Source organism: Myodes glareolus, chromosome 14 (assembly GCF_982192425.1).
Source record: "Myodes glareolus chromosome 14, mMyoGla1.1, whole genome shotgun sequence".
Lineage (NCBI taxonomy): Eukaryota > Metazoa > Chordata > Mammalia > Rodentia > Cricetidae > Myodes > Myodes glareolus.
In genome coordinates this window covers 13808214-13833294 of record NC_142039.1, presented here as the reverse complement: position 1 = coordinate 13833294, position 25081 = coordinate 13808214, and the positions used below count along the sequence as shown (strand labels likewise).

General features: G+C 41.1%; 1 protein-coding gene across 1 annotated transcript in view; it reads right to left on the bottom strand.

Moving 5' to 3' along the window:
* Positions 1-25081, bottom strand: part of Rsu1 (Ras suppressor protein 1) — a 179622-nt gene that overhangs the window by 81226 nt on the left and 73315 nt on the right. Inside the window, exon 8 of the mRNA XM_048460984.3 lies at positions 2183-2315. Within this exon, the coding sequence (XP_048316941.1) occupies positions 2183-2315 (133 nt within the window). The remainder of the gene's footprint in view (positions 1-2182; positions 2316-25081) is intronic.

The window sequence follows — 25081 nt, the reverse complement described above, 5'->3', positions numbered from 1 at the left end:
TCCACTCACTACTGCTCCCATGGTGACATGTGGGATAGAAAAGGAGAAGTGCTAAGCTTGCAGGTAGGTTTGTCTGGCATACACAGCACTAAGAGTCCATCTTAAACACGGTGGAAAGCAAGGGCTGACATCCAACGTCATCCTTGACACCCATGTGCACACTATACAGTACATGTGTGCTGCCCCCGAACATGCAGGTAAACACACACACACAAATGACAGACAGACAGACAGACAGACACACACAGTAGTACTTGTGTACTACTCCTAAACACACAGGTAAACAAACACATATACATATATAGGTGTGTACATATACATATACACACGCAAATGTTACTGATTAAAATCAACATGTATTTGTCTTCAAATAACTAGCAATGAACTAAGTAAACAATATACCCCTTCTTCATCCAGAATCCTAACTAGGATTGAATCAATTGAATCCATTGATAAGATGTATAATGGTAATTAATCGCCTAATAATGACTCTGAGGTACCATAAACCTCAGGAACTCACAAATTAATCTTTGTAAATGAAATTCAACTTAGTAGCACTTTCATACACAATGAATTCTAATCTTCCATAAATTATAAATTAATTTAGACTAAATCAAAGTTGTTAATCGGAATAAAAAGCAATGCTTCCTCTACTTCTGAATTAATAGAGGCTGGTCTGGGCACTTTTCTGCATATTACCACATATAAAAAGTTCTATAGCCTTGCATTTGATAACAGAAAATTATCAGCTGTGAGCCAGGAAAAAAAAAAAAACCATGATGGCAATAATTACCAAGAAGTACAAAATAATCTGTTAAATTGCAATTATATTTTCACACATTTTCATTAACTAAACAACTTTTAAGGCTGAGCTATATTTGCATTTTTGGAAATCTGTAATCTATCATCACTGTACGTACCTGTTCAGTCCATACACAATAACAAACTGTACATGTACATTATTCTGAGGGCCTGCCTCATGAATGTCTGAGCATTATCTAAAAAGCACGCTGTAGTTGCTTTACCTACAAGGAGGTGCTGCCATATTGTCAGCTTCTATGTAAATTCTGCCTTCCTGTGCCATTCTGCCACTGAGCTCTGTTCCCAAAACCTCAGAGTATTGAGTTTTCTACCAAGCATAGTCTTCTCTACAGCACCCCTGCTGGAAGACTGCAGAATGACAGCTGGCCATTTACAGAGACAGGCTCTGTCCTGTCACCTGGTCCAGACCCAATGGCCCACCCAGTACAGACTTGATGTGAACTATTTTCAGTTGGGAATAGGGGTAGGGCTCTTTCTGATTCTCAAAAAGAAACCAAGAGACTCTTGAGGGAGCACATCCTTTATTGATATTCTTGCTTTGCTCTAGCAGTCAGGATGCTAAATTGGAGCTGAAAATAGAAGCAAATTAAAATACAACTGGATTTTTCTCAAGTCTCCCTGAAGATGGTTAAAACTACACTATACTTCTGCATTAGGAATCAGGTAAGCACTGAGATAAAGGAACATCTTAGGGAGTAGGAGCTAGGGAGAATCGAAGAATGACAGAAGGCAGCACTAGCAGGAGGGAGGTGGGAGGACAGCCATGAACCCTAAAACATGAGGAAGAGAGAAGTGGGAATCATTAGGTAATGTGGGAGGGGCTTCCCATGGTCTCCCTTAACCGTAAGGGGGACTTGAGATACGGTGTAGCCATGACCTAAAGCTGGCTGGTTCTTCTTTCTCTTCCCTCTTTGTTTTCTGTCTGTCCTGTTTCCACTGGAGCTCATTATCCCACTAGAGTAAAACCTTCAGAGCAATGGACTAGGCTGGCCTGGTATTCTCTACAGATTTTATAAATAAAGACCTAACAAGGTTTCTCACAACACACAGAACAGTAAAGGATGCTCTGATCTTAACATGTCTGGTTAAGTTCCTGGAGTACCATGGATATTTAACCAATTTAATATCTTAAAAATTCTCTAAACAGAACTGGCAAAAATGCCCTTGAACATGTCAAGTAAAAATACTGTACATCTATCAAAGACAATTGCAACCTGAAGATTTTATTAAAACACTTAGCAATGCTCTGTGCTCACTATCAACAAACAAAAAAAGCCAAGATATTTTTAAAAAACATTTAAATATTTAAAAATTAACTTAAAATTCAGTTTGATGTTTAAGAAAAGCATAGTTTACTTACTACTTGTAGGTCTCAGAACGAATATATTCAAAAACATGGGAAACACCAAGCTGGAACTGATCAGCAATTGGGGTGACCCAGGGGTTGTTCTCTGCTTTGAAGACTTGCTTCTGACCGGTTAGATCCAGGTTGCCTGAAAAGATGGAGAGAAGGAAAGGGAAGCTGAAGGTTCTGTCATCCAACAGGGTAAGCATGAAGAAATCCTTATGTATGCTAAGTCATTTTTACTTTATTTTTTAAAGCTCTTAGCTCAAATCTTACTGGTACACATAAGCAGTGTTGATGATGTTACCCTGACTCAAGAAATTGATACCAAATGGAGGGAGGGAGGGAGGGAGAGAGAGAGAAAGGGAGGGATAGAGGGAGGAGAAGAGAGGGGAAGAGAAGAGACAGAAAGATTCACAAGCACCAACTTAAGAAGATGCTTTGTCCAGTCCAGCATGTCTTATTTTGCTAGGTTTTTCTATAGAGACTAAAAGTCTTATTCAAGACTGAAACAGGGACTGGAGAGATGGCTCAGCAGTTAGGACAGTACAGTGCTCCAGCACAGGGCCCAGGTTTGGTTCCCCATACCCACATAAAATGGCTCACAATCTATTTTAACTCCAGTTCATGGCAATCCAGAATCTCTGCCTTCATAGCCATGGACAGATTCACCCATGGATATACCCACCAAAGCACACACCCACCCATGCATATAACTAAAATCAAAGCTATTCTCTAAAACAAAAGACTGAAAGAAGAGATAGCATTGAAACCTCCTGGGGATGCTTGTGTGTAGCGGCATTTCTTTTTCATTTTAATAAATAAAGCTTGCCTGAGGATCAGAAAAGTAAAACAGCCATACTGGTCAGCCTTACAGACCAGGCAGTGGTGACACACATATTTAATCCCAGTAGACACACTAGCTTGCTATAGAAAGCAGGTGGTAGTGGTATATGCCCTTAATCCCAGCACTAAAGAGGATTATAAAATGGGAGGAGAGAGGAGACAGCTCTCACTCACAGTCTCATTCCGAGATTCCTGAAGGTAGGATCACCATTTTGGACTGAGGTAGAGTTAAAAGCCAATGGCTGGCTGTTTTGCTTTTCTGACCTTCAGGTTGAATCCCAATTTCTGTCTCTGGGTTCTTATTAATGGTGGTACACTAGTGTTGGTGGACCTAAGGCAAATCAGATCACCAGAACTTTCTTCATCAAGCACAAAACCAAGTAAGGTGATAGGAGCGCATTACATTGCCGTGTTACCCTTATCTACCCCTCAAGCATGATGAACACATCGAAAATCAGTCCTCAGTGAGTCTCATTAACACGGTGATGATGCAGGCTAACACTTGCATTGCTCTAATCAGTTTACAAATTACCTTAGAAAATTACTCTCTCATTTAATTTTCTAGCAATCTCTGAGGTTAGTTACTACCATCACTTTATAGGTGAAGAAATGGACATTTGGGGTGAATGAACTAATGTGCTCCAGGTCAGAAAATGTCAGCACAGTAATCTGAATCTGGTTCCACACCTTGTTTTCTTTCCATGGCCAAAACAATCCATCTCCGTGTCCATCTAGATCAATAATGTGTGTTAATGAAGCACTGAAGCCAGGAAGTTCCCTCTCACCTGTGGATCACCTACTCATGATCAATTGAATCTCCCTGCCCCAACTTTTGGACTCCTCAAAAATAGAAAAGGAACCATGAAGGTACCTCCTTCCACCTGTCAGTCTCCAGAAGACAAGATCAAAGACAGAGTACTTCTACAACAGGAATGGATGTGGCTTCACCTGGAGAGTCCCCATAGCCTTTTCCTGAGAGGTCCAATTTCAGTCTTCTGTTCTGCAGCCAAGGGCTGTTTGAACAGAGATTCTCAGCAATTACCCTTCTCCAGACAGGCCAAGTGACATGGCTGTCCTGTTCTGGCGCGTTACTGACATTTTTCCAGAACTGATGGCAAGGACAATGAAAACATATTCTTAAATATAAATAAATATATTCTTAAAACAACTTTGATTCTTTCCTTTTTGTTATAAAAATTGAAAAAAACAGAAAGAAAAATATTAATGAAAAAACAGGTCATGATATTAAAGGCTGAGGGGTGTGTGGGAGGATTTGGAAGTAGGAAAGGGAAGGGAGAAACATTGTAATTGAGTTATAATCTCAAAAATAAAAAAAATAAATTTCTACAAGCCTACAATAACTTTTAAAGAAGACATATTACTAAATATTAGAGAAGTAATTCATCACATCTTTTCAAAGAAACTGATTTTGTTGATACAAAGTACAAAACCAAGCAGATACATTGCTCTCCAAGATTATCAATACTGTCAATTTCCTCATCTTAATGATTAAACATTGGTCAGTTCTTATATCACTCGGAAAATTAATGAGCTTGAATCTCCAAATCATTTCGTGTACTTTGGGAGAAGGAGTGCTGCTGGGGTTCCTAAGAGGGAGACTAATCTCTCATTTGCATTTTTTCTGTAGCTCTGGTTTCTTCTTATGATCTAGGTTTTAAATTCCTAAGTCATCTCCTCCACACCACTCTGTCACTAATGCTTGTCCTTCAGTGTCCCCTTATCCTCAAGAGGATGGCGATAGAAATTTCAAAAGGTAAGTCCATATTTCTTATATGTTGTATCTTTCATGAACAATATACACTCTACACCCTGTCCTTAGGACACACGGCCACCTAAGCAAGGTCCCTTGTACTAGGTATTAGTCACTACAGTGACAATTCAGTAATAAGTGGAGGTGAACAAACCCATCTAACACACCCATCTGAGGTGTCACTGAGGCTGACATATTGTCATCTTCCTGCATCTAAGTTCTTCCTACTCACTTAGCCTGGTCAACAAGGAAACAAAGAAAGATCACTGGGAAAGCATCTGTATTCCAATGAAGAGGGGAGGGGACAAGGTGGTAAATACTACAGATTGATGGAATTGGGACACAAACTGACTACTAAACAAAAGGGATTCCCCCAATCAGAGGGAATTCTGTGGGAACTCTCTCTTTCCTTTCTGACTCGAATGCTGGTTACCCTGATGAGAAGTACAGCTGAACTTCATTTGGTACAGTTCTATTCTTCAGACCAAGCATCCAGGGCATTGCATCATTCACCCATTACCAAGAATGAAGGCTGCAGCAATGGCTTCCTCCGAGTGTGTTGTTTAGACAGGGACCACAGGAATACCAGGTTTTCATCACTTCACAAAGAGGAGCAGGGACTTCCAAAGGCAAGCGGTGTTGAGGCACAAAGGATTTCTGGCTGTGCTGTATTTCCAGGGCCTTAGGTAAGTGTAAGAGTGCACGGATCATGGCGGAGACTGGGGAAGGTGCCATGGACCAGCACCAGCAAATTCAAAGTTCAAATTTGATTGACACAGACGGGAAAGGGGGCTGGCTTCTTTTTCTGGACTATATAACGAGCCCCTTTCTGCTGCGTTCTAAGGCTTGCCCCAGTAACCTGAAATCACAAGAACAAGCTGGCATGGTGGTTCATATCAATAATGCTAGGGAAAGCCGGGTGGTGGTGGCGCACGCCTTTAATCCCAGCATTCGGGAGGCAGAGGCAGGCGGATCTCTGTGAGTTCGAGGCCAGCCTGGTCTACAAGAGCTAGTTCCAGGACAGGCACTAAAAACTACAGAGAAACCCTGTCTCAAAAATCAAAAAATAAATAAATAAATAAATAAAAATAATGCTAGGGAAAGAAACTGAGACAGGATGGTGGAGTTCTAGGCTAGCCTGGCCTATACAGAGTCTGTCTCAAAAATAATTAAGTATGATACAAACAAATTTTCAATGTAGCATTCTTGAACTTAAGATCCAGCTTCATATTTCTACAGGAAAAAAGGAATCTAGGGTCTACTGCCAACCAACTACCAAGATGTTAAAGTATGGGCATAGCCTCTGGCTAACTACCTGACAGCGTCTTACAAACCTTGCAGTCTTTAATGGCAAGCTTCTGAAAATAATGCACAAAGATCCTATGCTCCCTTGCTGCCACACTTGGAAGGCAAACCTAAGGGAATAATGCCAGGAAAGGTCAGCCATACCCTTCTGTCTGAAGCCCGCAGCCCCCTGGAGATCTGTCAGTCCCTGGTGATGTTTCTATTTAGTGCTGTCAGTGAAGACAGGAGAGGCACAGAGGATTGCTAATGACTTCTGCTAACTGGAGCACAGAGGGGATGCTGACTGTAAGCTAGACATGCTCCCTTCAGGGAAAAGGAGTCATAACCCGATGTGTGAGAGTGAGAGGAAGCAGAGAGGACCATGGGATATTATTCATCAGCATCGCCATTCCCATCACTTTGAATCCATTCTGCTGTTCTGCTCTCTGTGCTGCAGGGTGGAGAGGGAGAGCGGAGTTACTCTATGCCTTTATCTTCTGCTGATTTTAGTATCAGGGCTGCTGAAGCAAATACACAGGGGCCCTCACAACCCAAGACGAACTGAGGGGGAGGCGTGTCTGAGAGGAGTGAATGGTTCAAGTTCACTGAAGAGAAAAACAAAACATCAGCTTCCTGTTTGATGAAAGGGAGGTGAAGACCACGTGGACGGTCCACAACAAACCTTGAAGGAGGAATCAATTACCTGGGACCAGGATGAAAATTACAGGTGATTCTAAAAGAGCAGCATCTCCCCCAGAGTTATCATGGGAGCCGGGCATAATGGGATGAGCATCTTTTGCTTTTCAACGTAACGTCACTGGTAGTTAACACAATCCCTACTTCTGTGCGGCTGCAATCCGTCCAGGGAGCTCTCTGTCTCCGGGTTCTCTTGCCTCACTCTGCACCAGCCTGGCACGCAGCAATTTCAGAAGCGGGCTAATAAAATTAGAGTGAAGATGGGCCATTATGCTGTGAGAAAAGATGACATCTGTCTCATATTGGCCTAGCAACAAGTTCCCATTGCCTTGGTGAAGCTTGTCTGTCAGCTGTCCGGGGTGTGTTCCCTTTTAAGTAATAACAGGCCGGCAGCATCTCATCCCGCTGTCAGTCAGCCTGCAATCGCCCTCACACCGCACGCTTCAGTGCATCCAGCAAGGAGCCCTCCCCCGGCCCCTTTATTAGAAGGCTGAGCGGGTGCCCTGGTGGTGCTCTAACAAGGACCAGGCAGCAGGATTAAGCACTGTGACAAAGAGGATCTAATAGGCTCCAAAGTGGTGCATCTACAGACACGCTGGCTGGCTCGCAGACACAAGCTCACTTTGCTCACCCCTCAGTCGGGAGGAGCGGGCCACTGGGGGAGCCAGGCAGCACCTTGATTAGCAGTGACCCTCTGACCGATGCCGCTATGAAGATCATCTATCACTCAGAGGCTTATTCTGCAATTGCAAATTGGATTTTTCCATTTTATTACCTGCAAAAGGGCCACATATGCTTCTTTCCCAGTCCCGAGTACAGCCAGCTTGGCTGTGCGGTGGTAATTGTGTAAACTCTAAATCATGCAATACAATCATTCGCCTTGCTGGTTATAAACGTGATTGAATGCAATAGGCAACCAAGGCCCCATTAATAAGCATGCTCATTTTCACTTATGGAAATTGGTTGTTTCCCGTAATCACACTGTGAAAATTCTTCCCGAGGACTCAAGGTCCTGACTCGTATGGCCAGGAGCACCGTTTATCACATCACAAGCAGGGCAAGGCGGGAGAGCTGGGTAAATTTTTCACGTCATCAAAATGGCATTTCCTCCCTCCCCAATTTCACAATGATGCCACAGGGAGCATTTAAATGAATGTTCTCTGAAAGTCAGGTGCTCCCTCACTCATAAAAACCTAAGACCATAGTCTAACAAGACTAAACTAGAAAACCATGGCCAACTAGGGATTCCATCATTCAGATCCCAAGTTTGCCCAAGCCCAGGTAACCGATGCTCATGAAGGAGCTCAGACAAGATAGCATGGTAGCTGGAAAGTACCCCCCTCCCCTGCTCGGCAGTGAAGTCTCAAAAGGAATCTAATCACAAACAATGACAACACAGCATAAAAGGTGTGTTTATAGTTGTTCCCTGCAGAGACTATACATATAAATCTCTATAATTTTCATTCCAATGTGCAACCCTGGAAATTATAGAAATGTGTGATTATAGCTGGCTGACTATGCAAAGTCCCTCTGTCTTCAGTTCTATTTTACTGAATGAAAAATAATAAAAGCTTATGAGATGATATGCTGCAACAGAAAACACTTGGAATAATAGTCTCAGGGACCAGAATGCACACTACGAGGCGATGAGACAACAGTGATATTGCAAATGTGATTAGCAATCAAAATAGACATCTGTATGAACTGGCCTGGAAAGAGGGCCATGTTTCATTTTTTAAAAAAGTACTGGCAGTCTTATGATCATTTTTCAAACAAAAGGCAAAAGAAAAATAATCTCATGATATGCATATAATTAAATTTTATACGTAAAATAAAAAGAAGAAAGGGATATATCACAAGTATTCATGTTCATTTCCTCAAACAGGAAAAATTAAGGTGAGACAGAGACGTGAACCAGCAAAAAAAAAAAGGGATAACATATTTTCCCTTTCAAGAACGTAATGTTGTAGTAAGTGTGGCTAATTTTCATAATTTAAAAAAGATTAAAGATGAAGAGATGAAAGGACCTTGGAAGCGTTTTTGTCAAAAACAAATTCAAAATCTGTAGTGCATGGTAACTACTGCGAAGAGGAGCCTCAGATCTGAGAGGGCAACTTCCCGTCACTGTGACCACCGCAGCAGCCCACTCAGTCTCTTACAGAGGAAGGTCTCTCAGGTTCTAAAGGCTTCAGAATCTGGGTCTGAGGTTGCCTCTCTTCCTGTGCATCATCAGCGCAATCAAAGGAAGGCAGGACATCTCCTGATAGCTCTCAAATTTATTCTGCAGGGAATGCAAGGCCACACCATCATTCTGCCAATGGTTGGGTGAGCCTTTCTTGGGCAGGGGCAACCTGTTTTGAAAATAGGTATTCTGTTTATTTAAGGCATGCAATCCATGGATGCTTTATCATGCATGCTAAGATAAACAGTTATTCTTCCCAGCTAGTCCAGGGAAAGGTGAAATTTAAATTTTAAGATATTATAAAACAAAAAGAAGAACCCTCCGCCCCCTCCCCACCTTCCCGCCAAACGGATCCAACAAATGCAGCTCCTGATGATGCATGTGAATGCAGGAGCAAATAGGTTCAGAAGCCTTTCCCAACAGAGAAAAGTCACATTTTGCATTGTTTCCTTCCATCTCACGTTCTTCTTGACCATTTTAAAACTGTGGTCTAGAGTAACATGGGACAGGGGTAGCTCTTGCTCACTTGTAGATATGCTCACCTAGCAACAAAACAGTGAGCATCCCCAACGCACACCGCCACTGCGGCTTCGTTTTGCAAGTGGAAATGGCCACTAATAAATAATTCATGTTCTAAACATGGCATTTGTTTAGGGCCTCCCTATCACTCGTCTAAACATGGGAGGCAATATAATTTTTGCTTGCCAGATTCCTCTTGTATTGTTCATATAATGCCAGATCTTATAGAAAAAAAGCTCCATGGTCCCAGATTCTGTTTAACACACACCATTCACTGACTCAGCGACCAGGAGACTGAGCAAACCCTGTGCTCTGGGGAGCTTTGGTCTCCCCATCTGCCAAGTGAGAGTAATCAATGGACAGCATTGTGGATGGGTGTCAAGGACGGTCCATAAACTGGTTCTATGGAATCATAGGAATCTAAAACATCATAGGATTATGAAACATGATTTCATTATGATTTTAAGTAAAATCTACCACGTGCATTTGACAAACATTTTCCTACTTCTATGAGTTCCCTTAAGGAATAGACATGGAAACTCGGAAAACTGCCATTCTTCTGAAGGTAGGGTCCTGCACATAAAAGCCTGGTAATCAAGAATAGGGATAAGGTGGTGCATGTCTGCAATTTCAACACCCAGGAGGCAGAGGCAAAAAGACCTTTCATGAGCAACAAAGGGAGTTCCAGGTCCACCTAGGTTAGATATCAAGAGCCTATCTCAAAATAAAGTGAGGATATAATATGTTTAGAAACAATGATTGTATTTTGTTTCTTTGAAGACTGAGAGACTGCTAGTCAAGAGTGGTTTCTTCCATCTTATTGAGTGGCTTCCCCAAGAACACTGGCCCAGAGGCTTGTCTTAATCACTACGACCCTCCATCCCATCAGATTCCCTTGCTCGTGGGGCTACTGAAGGCTTCCTTCCAAGCTCTTGAGAAACCCGAAATGCCAATCCTGAAGAAGTCTCTGGTAATGTGGAAACCTAGTGAGAAGTCATTTATTAAAGAAGTATAAACTAATAACAAAATTCATATTTGAATAATAAGTTGCTGCATTACTCGTTTTAATTGAATTGATACAGCTGTCATCAACCCATCTTCACCACACCCATTTCTCTTAAATAAATAGAACTTTTTCCTTAAGGATGAAAACTTCTACAGTTAGTTTAACATCAAGTTAGCATACTCCCTCGGGTATTTCAGTAAACCCTCACTGGCAGGATTTAGTATTCATGACTGTCACTTAACTGCTTGCTGACATAAGTAAATAGAAACTATTATTTGTTTTTCTCATCTTAGAATGTCCTTTAGCCTTTACTTTGCTACAACCACAGTACCAGTGGGAAACAACTTGAAGGAGGAAAAATGTGTTTTGGCTCGTGGTTTCAGAGGATTCAGTTGGTTATGGTGGGGAGAGACTTTAAAATATAACCATTCATGCCATGCCAGGAAAAGAATCAGACAGCAAGACAGGAATCAGGCAGGGGCTCACCTGCAGCGGCCTACTACCTCCAGCCTGACTTCATGTTCCAGCTGGCAGAATCTTCCAACATCGTACTGTCAGCCCATGTACTGCCAGCCCATGTACTGCCAGCCCATGTACTGCCAGCCCATGGGACACATTTAGTCTTTCAGACCCTATGTATTCTATCAGAATGGTTTAAACCATGAAGAATAAAAACTCCAGGTGACCAGGGTTCTAGAAATGCAAATGTTCTCTACATTAATGGTCAGAACAGCAACCCTTACCTATTTTCTGAAGGGCTGTTAAAAAGTTCCAATGATCTGACTGAGGAATTTGCATGGTGGTGAAGATACAATCAAAACTATTCTGAGACATTTAATATTGTAAGTTTTCGATTTTAGAATTGTTTGCATTCTCGCTGGAAAACTAGACACAGCTTAATGCCTAAGACTTGGTTAATAAATCATGAAACACTCATAGAGTCACACTCATATGGAGTCACAGGATTTAAAATGTTTACAAATAACATTTAACAGCACGGGCTCATCATCATGACAAAATATTAAAGGCTGAAAAGTAGGTTGCAAAACTCAAAAAACAATCTTAATTAATTCAAGACCATGAATATAGACATAGTAGGAAGAAAGAACAGAATATACACATATCAGAATATATGCATACAGATGAGAAAAACAGAATTAAACGCATTTAGGAAACTGGTTATTTTTCGATGATGGGATCATGAATACTACACATTTCTATGTTTTTTAGGTATTTGGGGAAATATCAGTTACAAGTATTTTCTCACATTCTGCAAGGTACCTTTTCATTGTCTTCTCTTTCCTTCCTTTCTCTTTCCTCAGAGTCTTGCCTTGTTCCTCAGGCCACTCTGGAACGCCTCAGTTCAAGTAATCCTCCTACCTCAGGGATACTGGGATTGCAGCAAGCTCTGCTACTCTTAACGATACTGTCTGTCTTTGTACATACATTCGTTCCCCCCCCCCCCAATAGAGTTAAACTTTTCTATTTCCTCTTTTGTTGCCTATGTCTTTGGAATCATATCCGAAAACCACCAAAGCTAATGTCATGAAGCTGTTGCCTTATGTTTTCACCAGAGAGTTTTATTGTTAGTTGGAGATTGTCCTGTTGAGTTTTATGTCACCTTGACACAAGCTAAAGCCGTCGGCGAGGAGGGAACTTCGATTAAGAACATGCCTCCACAGCATTGGGCTACACGCAAGCCTGCAAAGAATTTTCCTTGATTAGTAACTGATGTGGGAAGACCCAGCCCATGTGGGCAGTGCCATCCCTGAGCAGGTGGTTCTGGGTTCTATAGAAAAGCAGGTTGAGCAAGCCATGCTGAACAAGCCAGGAAGCAGCACCCCTTCACAGTCTCAACATCAGCTCCCGCCTTCAGATTCATGTCCCGCTGGAATTCCTCACTTCTTTTAACGATGAACTCTGATGTGGAAGAGTAAGCTGAATAAACCCTTTCTTCCCCCAGCTGCTGCGGTCATGGAGTTTGATTGCAGCAATAGAAACCCTAACTAAGCCACAGGGCTTCATTTCGATCTTTGGTCCATTTTGCTGTCTTCATGTGTTGTTAGGGAAGAGTCTGACTTACTATCTTCATGTGTTGTTAGGGAAGAGTCTGACTTACTATCTTCGTGTGTTGTTAGGGAAGAGTCTGACTTATTATCTTTTGCATGTGAACATACAATCTTCAGAGCATCATATCTGGAAAGAGTTGACTTTCCTCCATTGTATGGTCTTGAGATTCTCATTTAAAAACAAAATCCTAGCTGGGTTTGATGGCACACACGTTTAATCCCAGCACTCAGGAAGCAGAAGCAGGTGGATCTCTGTGAATTCAAGGTCAGCCTGGTCTACAAAGTGAGTTCCAGGACAGTCAGAGAAACCCTGTCTTGGAAAAAAAATCCTTCAAGCAGTCCTGCAGCCTTCCTTCCTTCTGTCCTTCTGTCCTTCTTTCCGTCCTTCTGTCCTTCCTTCCTTTCTTTTTTGACAAGAGCTGTGACTATGGTGAGATAGAATTTCAATGCAGGTTTTTGTTGTCGTTTTGGTTTTTTTGATTTGTTTTTTTTTGGGGGGGGTTCAAGATGCGATTTCTCTATAGCTTTAGAGCCTGTCCTGGAACTCTCTCGGTAGACCAGACTGGCCTAGAACTCAGAGAGTCCACCTGTCTCTGCCTCCCGAGTGCTGGGATTAAAGGTGTGCTCCACCACTGTCCGGCTTTCAATGCAGTTCTGATTGGCATTTCAGTGATGAGTAAAGAGGATCCTGTTCATAGCTTTCAACAGTGTGAAGGAGAACAGGAGCCACACACTGCATGGAGAAGACACACTACTACAACCATCATGAAAAACCTCAAGGAGGAGCGTCCTTTAAAAACTAAAAACTTAAAAAAAAATCTACCATATACAGTATATGTATACTAGGTACACATCTGAAGGAAACAAAGCCACTACATAAAAAAGAGACCTGCACACCCATGCTTGCTGTGGCATTAGACTCAATATTCAAGACTATAAAAACAGCCTGTCAATGGCTGAACTGATTAAACAATACACATCATAAACAGATGATACATATATGGAGAAGTACTCAGCCATAAAGAATGAAACTGGAATGGAGGTTACTCCATTAAAGGAAATATTCCCAACACAGAAAAGTAAGTACTTCATACTTTTTCTTCTCTCTCTCTCTCGCTGTGTGTGTGTGTGTGTGTGTGTGTGTGTGTGTGTGTGTGTGTGTGTTGGGGAGGGGTAACAAAAAGTCCACTCAAAAGTAGAAAGACTCAGAGGAGAAGTTGCCTGGCAGGAAGAGAGAGAGCCAAGAAGACAAGAGAGGGTCTTGGGAAGAGTGGGGATTATCCAAACATGCCCCACATGCATATGGAAATGCCACAGTGCAATCATTAATTTGAATAACTAGTGAGCTAATAATACAAACAAACCCATTCGACCACATACATGAGAATTTACATTAGCATTCTCTATTCCACTGGTCTGTATCTGAAATTATGATAGCACTCTCTATTTTATTTGATTTTTGCACTGGGGCTAGAACCCAGGGCCTTGTTCACACTAAGCAAGAACCGTGCCCCTGAGCCACATCCCAAGCCCTTCCTTCTTTAATTACTGTAACTTCATACATGTTTTCAATTTATAAAGAGTAAGTCATCTAGATTTGTTCTTTTTCAGCACTGTTTTCACCACTTGGGCCACTGGCATTTCATGTGAATTTCAGGATTTTTCTTTTATTTCTATAAAAGGTATTGTTGGAACTTAACGGGGATCCAATTAAATGCATGAACAACTTCCAGGAGCACGGTACAATTTTATTAACAGGGCAGAATATGGAATAATTTTTTACTAGGCCACACTTATCAAAAGAGTCCCTATGCAACAGTCACAACACACAGAAATATGATTTTATGTAATCTGATAATATATATATGCTTTTGAATGAATATCACATGTAATTCTAGGTTGACTAAGACACTATCTTTAAAATAACACAATTTTATTATATTCTCACTTATGAAAATCAGCATACAGAGATAAGGGACTTGGAAATATCTCAGGTGACTTTTCACTGTCAGGGAAAAATGAGAGATAGGTTTGAGGGAAGGCAAGGCAGAGAAGACTCCCAGGGTAGGGTGTGGCTGGTAAACAGAGCATAGAAGGACTGGGGTATCCTGGGGGAAGTCTGAACTCCTGGATGCTGGCTTATTCTATCTTAACCCATTTACTTTTCAAATGGCAACCTCTATACTAGTGTGAGAAATGTTGTGACTCATACTCCAAAGCCTTGAAGATCCTAAGTGTGTGCCTTGCAATTTTCAATGTTCTTTTCTTATGAAAGTAAGGGTGGAGCTACTTCCTCAGTGGTCCTCCTCTCTAACAACGATCCAAACCAACAGAAGGAAGTGGTCAGACCTGTCTAACAGAACCCAGAAGACTCTCTAACAAAGATCTGAGAACCAGCAGAAGGCAGTGGTCAGAGCTGACTAACAACCCAGAACTTGCCTGTGTCTAAGGTCAGACTTTGACCTTCAATCTGCAACCTCCAGCGGGGACCTGTACTAACTACCACATTGCCTCAAGGCTGCAGTCTAGAATTGTGTGCAGTGGTGGAACCCTTTAGCATAGAGATGCTATCAAATTTAATTTCCAAAATATGTAAAAGGGGGAAATAATTTACTAGATAACATCAGAAGAGATAAAATGCCAAACAAATACAGAATAATGCAACAGGCTTGAATATGATCCCTTAATCTGAACAATAATCACCTCAATAATGTTCCCAATGGCAAAAACTTACTTTTTCCATGTCTGACCTCATAAACACTATCTTAGGAAGAAGCTGGGCTGGGCTTTAGCCAATAAGATGAAAGCTGAAGTTCGAATGTCACTGTAAGGCAGCACAAGGCGCGTTCTCATAAGGAAGCAGAGAATGAAATTAACTTTATTTTTTATTTATATATAAAGACCCTTGAATCCAATTTTATTAAAGGTTAAGTCAGGGATCAACCACCTACACAGAACCTAAACTTAAGTTATATGTAAAAATGGCTTGTTTCGGCTTTGCTTCATGCTTGAGAGCTTATATTTTTATTACCTTGGTGGTATGTGTTATATTCTCTGCAGAGGCTGTGGATGATAAGGGTGTGGACGCTGTGTCACATAAAATATGTGCTAAGATAATTAACAATGGTGAGTGAGACAATTGCTAAGTCTACAAGTAAGACTGTAATAATTGGAACTTAATTTTCAGGGAATTCCAAATTTTCACAAGCAAAAAAAATTTAATGTTTTTAGGCTACATATTAACAATACATTTTAATGAGGGTTGATTAAACTTATTTTCACTGCTTATTCACTTATTAGTATTAATAAGAATATCTAGAAAAAAGGCAGTGATGGAATTCTCTTATATGCTCCATGTGTATGAACACATACATGCACAAACATAGATCCTACTTCTAAACACAATGAAAGCAAAACCTACACACTAGAACAGAGTAAACTGCAGGGGATTAAAATGAAACTATACATTTTAATAGATCCAACTATACTCTTTTGTTTCCCTTGTGACAAAAGGCAATAAGCATCTACAAATTATTATGATCTGAATATGAAACTCTGCCCACAGGCTCATTTGATAACACCTGGTCTCCAGCTGGCAGTGCTAATGCCGGAGGCGATGGGAACTTTAGGGGGTGGGGCTTAGGTAGGGGAAGTAGGTCATGGGAACAGGGAGACATGCTTTGGGGGTTATAACCTGGTCCCTAATCTCCCACCCCCTTGATTCCCCCTGCCCTGCCCCCCAAATGACCAGTCCAATCACATGGGACCAAAAGATGCAAGGGGGGGGGGGACACCCAGGACAATAAACCCTTAGCAACTATGAGCCAAAGTAAGGTTTCTTCCTATAAATTATTCTCACAGGTATTTTGGTTACAACTATGTGAAAGTCACTAACACACATCGTCTTAGTGTTGATCCATATTTAAGCAGAATACAAACACATCCACTAACACAGTCTAAAACTTTTAACAGCAAGGCATAAGAAATATGAATGCAAAGCCAGTATGTGACTCAAGGGAAAGAGTCTACCACACCTCTCACAGATTCACTTTGATAATTTATGAATCCTACCATAAAAAAGCATCACTATAAATAGCACAGTGAAAATGGAGTTCTACCACAATTTTGGATGTGGGTGAGGATGATTATATCATTACATCATGAATTTGTTTCCAGTATTTTTAGAAAGCCAACTGCTTCAGGTTAAAAATATGAAATACTGTCACAGTAACAATTAACAAAAACAGAAAGTACTATCATACTCTACTCAAGAGGAAAACAATCAACAATTACAAAATCATCTTCACTGTGTGAAGGTGTCTCTGAAGCTTAGTTTATTTACAGGGAAAAAAAATAACCTCAAGCTTGAATGAGTCAAACTCGAGCTTGCTTCCAAGCATTAGCACTTACAACTAACTTTTCTGGTTGCAACTGGTTTCCACAGCCTTGCCAATTCCAACTGGCTACTCGTGCCTTCCAAACTGATCATTCTGACATTCTGATCATCACCACCTTAACACTGGCAACAGGAAAAAGAATTTTTTTACCCCCCCAAAACTTCCTTATATTACTATAGCCTCCTGTTGACCCTGCCTTCTTCCAAGCTTAGTTTCATGGTGTGTGTGTGTGTGTGTGTGTGTGTGTGTGTGTGTGTATACACAGGTCTTGTGTGGGTGGTCACAGCTGCTGTGTTCATGACTGCAACGGACATGCCATTTCTAGAAGATGGCACTTTATAGAAGGTTCCTCCCCATCCTCTGGCTCTTACACTCTTTCCACCCCCTCTTCAGCAATGTTCCCTGGGCCTCTGAGTGGGTGATAAAAGATGTCCCATTTAGAGCTGAGCACCCAGCAGTTCCTGATCCTCAGCACTTTGACAGGATATGACTCTTTGCTTTGACCAAAATAACAACTCCAAAGAGTGAACCAGTTCCTTCCATGTGACATTTTACATGTTATTCCTATTTAGTTAATATTGAGCATATGGAGAGTTACAGAAACTTTTCTGTTTGGTTTGAAGCTACAAACTGTGAAGGAAGAGCCATCAAGGGCCAAGTCTTACCTGACATCATTTAGAACAGTCAATGGAAAAGCCTAGGGATCACAAAGCTACACCCCATAAAGTAGTCAGAGTCATTGCTTAAATTTTAAACAACTGTTCCTTAAAATACAATGTCATTCAAGGTCATTAAAGGACACTCCAGAGAATCATCTTGTGAATCACTTTCCAGCAGATGACACATGGTTTGAGTTTATTATCTTAGTTCACTTTGGTCTTTCTTGTTCCTGAACCCTATTTTGATGTGGGATTCTCCTCTGTATGCTACGAATATGTTTTATTATCATTGGTTAATAAAGAAGCTGTTTTGGCCAATGGCTTAGCAGAGCAAAGTCAGGCAGGAAATCTGAATAGAGCTATATAGAGAAAATAGGCGGAGTCAAGGAGATGCCTTGTAGCTGCTGAAGGAGACAGATGCCCAGAACTTTATCTGATAAGCCACAGTCTTGTGGTGATACACAGATGAATAGAAATGGGTTAATTTAAGATATAAGAGCTAGCTAGAAATATGCATGAACCATTGGCCAAGCAGTGATTAATACAGTTTCTGTTTGATTATTCAGGTCTGGGCATCTGGAAAATGAATGAGCAGCCTCTGTTTACAAAATGGCACCCAATGTGGGGCAACTATATTCACATAAAAACTGAGCAAGCTTGGGAGGAATTCTAGACACAAAAGAACTTCATGGTAGCTGCATTGACTTCCTGGTTTGTGCTGGCAGAAAACTCTGGCTCTTTCAAGAGGTCCTGCACTTACATGGGGTCTATGAGCAGTGTGTTACAAATTATTTAATAGCAACAAAGGCCCGCTGCATCCCTGGAGCTGGGGTGGTAAGCATGACTCGCAGAGGTGGTGAACATGCTCTGCCATGTTGGACTGGGCGGAGCAAACAGGCAAGGCCATGGAGTTGGTCCTGGTCACACCTGCTTAGCATTAAAAAAAAGTTCTCCTGGTCAGAAAATGATTACAGATACACAATAAAGAGAGATTCAGATGAAAAAGACCTCTGAATGAGTCTTCATTGGATTTATGAAATTTTTTTATCCAGCACTGGATAAATGTACATAGGATTGGGAGAGAGGAAAATGAGTATTGACATTAAAAAAATACAAAGTCTTTAAAGAGACAGTTAAAAGTAATACAAAGGAGTACAGACAGTCATAGAATAAAGGAGTAAATAAAAATAAGCCACATGAAAAAAATGGATTAATTTAAGATATAAGAGCTAGCTAGAAATATGCACGAACCATTGGCCAAGCAGTATTATAATTAATATCATTCCTGTATAATTATTCAAGTCTGGGCAACCAGAAAACAAACGAGCAGTCTGTGTCTATACTATTTCCTCAGTGTTCTGATCAAACTTAATTCTTTCAATGATGTTCTTAGGAAGGTGACCTGCACTGCACTTTTCCACTGAAGGCTGGTCCCCATTCCTTTCCTTGGCACTCGTTTGCGTCCCAATATTTGCTACATTTCACAACTCTTTTGATGACTATCTTTTTGTCCTGGATAGTTTTATGTCACCTTGACATAAGTAGAGTTATCTGAAAGAAGGAACTCTTAATTAGAAAATGCCTCCATAAGACCAGGCTATAAGCATTTTCTTCAATTATTGATGATTGATGGAGAGGGTCCAGCCTATTGTAGTTGGTGTCATCCCTTGGGTTGGTGGTCCTGATTTCGATGAGAAAGCAGATTGAGCAAGCCAGTAAGCAGCATTTTGCCATGGCCTTGCATCAGCTTATGGCTCCAGGTTCCTCCACTGTTTGAGTTCCTGTCCTGACTTCCTTTAGTGATAGACTATAATGTGGAAGTGTAAGCCAAATAGACCTTTTCTTTATCAACTTGCTTCTTGGTCACGGTGTTGCACCACAGTAACAGAAACCCTAACATAAGTTCTCAGGGCAGAGAATATAGACGTCCTGTTAAGAACAATGCCTGGCACCATTTCAAGCTTCCGTCCCCACAAGCTCTCTAAGGCTTGCTTAGAAAGATCTGTGCCTGTGCTCCTATCATGTGATAGGAACCCAACTGAGGCCTTGCAGTGTCACTCACTGAGCAGGCAAAAAGAAAATAAAAAGATGCTTGCTTTAAATGACTATTTATTTATAACTCACAACTGAAGAAAATACATTTTACATGAAAAAACCAGAGCCCAACCCAGACACTTTCTACGTAGAATCTCAGGGCTCAAGGGAAAGTGAACATTGAAGAAGGTGCTTTACAGTTAAGAAAAGCAGGGCTAAGGAAGGGCTTCCTCATGCTGAAAGGTCTCAGGGCCAGCAAGAGTTAGAGCTGGAAGTCAAACCAATGTCTGGTATAGGAACTGGGCAGGGTCAACGTGAGAAAACACCTCTGTTTTTCTGCTCACTGTTCTGTTCACCCAAGTGCCTATCATTACTTCCCACCACTTCACTCTGAAATAGGAGAGATCAATAGCCAATACCCTTTGATAAGTAGCCTGGTCAGGGTAGCTGGCTGAGCACGACGGAAAGAAGGCAAACCATAATTATGACCAAAAGCATATGCTCTATTATGTGAAGAACTCTGAGTAAACACTGAACAAAGTGTTTCCGAAACCTCCTATACATAACAGCATAGAGAGGTCAAATATCACATAGAAACAAACGGACAGTCACCAGCCACTCTAGAGAATGGCTGCACTGTACAGATATCTGTGAATACTTCAAAAGGACAACAACAACTCAAAAGAGTGTTCAGGAAATGCAAACCACTAACTTCATGGTTGGGTCCAGGTAAGTAGAAAGTTCTCTGCTATAGTATTGCTAAACATGTCCTTATGAATTAGAGTTTCTCTCATATTATGCATACTCTATGAGGAATAAATTGCTCTAAGGACCTTCTAAGTACATCTCCTTTCTTTACACCAGCAGAGGGAGCACACATATGCAGGCAACATAACCCCTCTGACTATCACACAGGTGTGTTTTTTTAAAGAAACGAAGAAAAACTATCATTTTTCATTTTACATACCAATCCCAGTTCCCATTCCTTCCCCTCCTCCCATCCTTTCCACCTTCTTCTCTCCCCTGCACCTCCCATCCACTCCTCAGAGAGGGTAAGGCACATTGCTTTGGGGAAGGTTCAAGGCCTCCCTACTATATCTAGGATGAGCAAGGTATCCATCCAAAGAGAATGGGTCCCCCAAAAGCTAGTACATGCAGTAGGGATAAATCCTGGTACCAATGCCAGTGGCCCCGCAGTCTGCCCCAGCCATGCAACTATAAACCACATTCAAAGGGATTAGTTTGGACCTATGCTGGTTCCTTCCCTGTCTGGCTGGAGTTGGTGAGCTCCCATTAGCTCAGGTAGACTATTTCAGTGGGTGACACCATCATGGTCTTGACCTCTTTGCTCATGGTCTCATTCCTCCCACTCTTCAACTGGACTTTGGGAGCTCAACCCAGTGCTCCGATGCAGGTCTCTGCCTCTGTTTCCATCAGTTGCTGGGTGAAGGTTCTATGGGGACATTTAAGATAGTCATCAATCTGACTACAGGGCAAGGCCAGTTCAGGCACCCTCTCCACTACTGCTTAGGGTCTTAACTAGGGTTATTCTTGTGGATTCCTGGAATTTTTATTTTAGTGCTAGGTTTCTTGCTAGCCACATAATGGCTCCCTCAATCAAAATATCTTTTTCCTTGCTCACAGAGATCTGCCTTCCTCTGCCTCCAGAGTGCTGGGATTAAAGGCGTGCGCCACCATGGCCTGGCTAATTGAAAACTCTTTTAAAGCATTGGAAAGATCTCATCCATGCTAGTATGACTTAAGAGCATACCGGAAAATTCTAACACAAAAGGAAAATCACATGCAAAAGAGGTTGATCTGGGTGGGAGTCGAGGTGGGGAAGAACTGGGATGAGTAGAGATAGGGAAAACTGTAATCAGGATACATTATATGAGAATAAAGTATTTTCAATGAAAGAAAAAAGAGACATGGGCATATATAATACTTACTGGAAGGGCAAATAGAAAATATTTCTGGACAATAGCAGATAAAGGAAATCAAGGCATCTGAAAAGCACATTATTTTAAATGCTTAAGATACTAATGCATCTATCTAAACAACAATATATATCATGCTGGTTAGAGTGATTTGGGCTGAGAGGGCACAGTGCATGAGAATCTGACTTCATTATTCTCATCATTCTGTTGGGCTACAAAGAAATGGATGCAGTCAAATATAAAGGCTAAATATCTTCTTAATTATAAAATATCCACTTTTATATTTTTCACTCTGCAGATAAAATATTTCTTCGAAAGTAATGCTGTCACTTAAAACCCTTAACACGTGTGTACTTTTTAAAGAATGACTGTGCCCTTTGAAAAGCTATGGCTTTATCTTTAGGGGAATGCCACGTTGGCCCCAAATTACACACAGAAGAACAAAGAGCACCTCACTACAGTTCAATGAAGCATCTGTGCAGGCGCCCTGATGGCAGTTTTCAGATGCTCTTTGATGATGAATGATAATATTAAGCTCATACTCAGAGACAGCATACAATAATTCTCCATTCCCTGGTATTAAAAACCTATAAAAGAACATAAAGCTAGCCTCATATCATAATTTACCCCCTGCGGTTAAAGCACTTCTTTGTGATAACTGAAGTCAGAAAAGAATAAGAGGTTTCAGGGCCATTGGTAGGTGTCGGGGCTAAGGCAAGGCAGCCAAGAGCCAAACTCAGAAAGGTAGAGGACAAGCTATCAGGTGGAGAGGGTCAAAGACAGCTGACTTCGGTTGCACTGAAAGATGCACCATCTATAGGTTTTACTTTATTGTGTTTTTTTAAAAAATAAGGTTTATCCTAATATAACTTAGAAGAGATGCAATCAAATGGAATAATGATTTTTTTTATAACCTCCTTCCTCAATTCAGACAGGAGGGATTTGACCCATAATATATCATTTAGACAAAGAAACAAATAGTCACGTTCCACTACCACAAACTGTAATGGGCACTAGTGGAGGGAAGAGAAATTTAGAATAGAATGGGGGAAAATGCTCGCTCTGCCATCCAGCTCTGATTGTTTGAACATGATATAGACTGTCGTGACAGTTATGAAGGCCTCTGAAGTGAGCTTTGGCAGAAGTCCTAAGATCCAATGTCTCAAGCTTGCTGAAAGAAGGCAAGGAGAACAATGGGCATCTCCAGAGAAGCCCTGTGGGGGTTAGAAACAACTTCTTGTTGCTAGAGAAGGAAGGAACAGCCGTGCAAAGGGCGTGTAGGGTTGTGCAGCAGCAGACCAAGGGTCTCCAAGTCCCAGAGCAGAGAATGTATGGAAAGTGACAGGGCTGTTGCTTAAGCAACTATGTCATCTGAATGAGAACTGGAGCTAGTAAATAGATAACTCATATCATGGGAGCAATGAAAATGAATGAAATGCAGCCTTAGGCAACAATGTGGATAGATCACAAGTCATAATGCCAAATGAAAGAAGACAGAAAGCATGCTGAATGATATGGCTTTATATGAAAGTCAAAATGAGCAGAAGCAAAAAAATTACACTAAGAGATAAGGTAGAAATTATACATATGTAGAAAGGAAGGCCTTTCCAATGACTGCAGCAAGATCCCAAGGCACTTCTGAGGCTCTGAAGGTTACCTATTTATTGATCTGTGCAGTTATCGCTTGAGTCTTCATATGGCAGTAATTTCTTTATAACCTATGGGTGCTGTGCTTTTACACGTGTGTCTGTGTGTGTGTCTATGTGAATGTGAGTGTGTGTGTATCTATGTGTGGGTGAGTGTGCGTCTATGTGTACGTGAGTGTATGTGTGAAAAAAGAGGAAGTACAAGAAAGAACACATGAATAGATATCATGACTACAAAGGGATGAGAATAGATGGGCATCTCAGTTAAAAGTTTAAGTCTCTGAGAAGTGGATAAACCAACATGGCTTGTGATATTACTTTAGCAAAATTCACAGGGACATGAGATTTTTATATTCAGACAAATTAACTCTCAAACAAACAGAACAAATGTTCTCAAATGCTATGCATTGCGTCTTTCTGTCTTCCGGAATTCATGTCGAAACTCAGCCACCAATTAACAGCACTAAGAAGTGAGGCCTTAGGGAGGGAACTCAGCAGTAAAAGTGGAGTCCCTGCAGATGGATTGTGTGCCCTTATGAAGAGGCCTGGCGGCGGAGTTCACCCCACCTCTTCTGCTACCAGTACAGTGAAGACACAGAGGCTTGCCCCTCTTGTCGTGCAGTAAGTCAGCGGATTGCAAGCAGAGAGCAGCCCTCACCAGACACCAACCCTGACAGAGCTTTGAGGAAGGACATTTTAGGTTCCGTTGCTGTGAAAATGAATCTCTGTTCTTTGACTAACCCAGTCTCGGGTACTTTGTAATAGCACAAAACAGACAGTGGTACCAAGTATACAGACACACAGGATATAGAACTTCCTCCATTTTAGATAAAGCATCTACTGGATAACTGAATTCAACCAATTAAACAACATTCATAAAAATCTATGAATCTACAGTTTGAAATAAAGCTACAATTTAATATTCTTGGTCAAGTAGTAAAATTTTCGAAGTTTGATTTTCCTTTAAGTAACATTTACTAAGCTAAGTAGTTTATTAGTTTAAATAATGTATACCACTTGTTGATCTTCTGTCTTGACATTTATTAAGTATTGATCAACAAAACATAAATGTTATTTGAGGTGTAGAATATTCAGTGAACTATTGCTAGCTTTCTGAATTCTTTAAATCTATAAAATAACAAACAGACATTAGTTTTATGAGAGTAATACAATATTTTTCCAAATGGTTTTTTTGAGTTAAAAGCTAAATAGTCTTTCAACCCCCAGTATATGCCCCCTTACTTACACATCCCATGTTTTATCACCCCTACTCACTCAAGGCCTCCCCTTTCCCTTTACTGGGGGGAAAGGGCTGTGAGTAGTTAGTGGGATACTGGGGGAGAGGGTGTCATGTTCCAGGAAATAACCCCACTGGTGCTCATGCAAGAAAACATAATTAAGCTTAGAGGGTCAAAAAGGAAAAAAAAAAGTTCCCAAGTGGGACAGGGGGCCCATTTGGAAGAAAAGGGGTTCTGTGAGAGAGGAGGAGGGGATGAGAGAGAAACACGGGCTAAAAATGTCCAAAACTCTGTGTGTGTGTGTGTCTGCAAATACATGCCTAAAATTGTCAAATAAATAGAAATAAAACAAAAAAAAGCTTTTCCCCCACTCTACCAAAAAATAAAAAAAATCCATAGGCAAACAAAACCTCTAAGATATTTAATGTCTAAAAATAATCCACCTCCTCTATCTCTGTATCCAGTGAACGAAATGAACCGAAGTTTCAAGGCAAGTCAAATTCCCTAACGACAAAACAAGATCTACCAGGCAGCAAGGGGCTTGTGCGACCTGATCTACCAACAAGATGACACACACTGATACCTGACATTGTTTTCCTGTTATCAAGCCAGCACCCTGAACTCCACTGT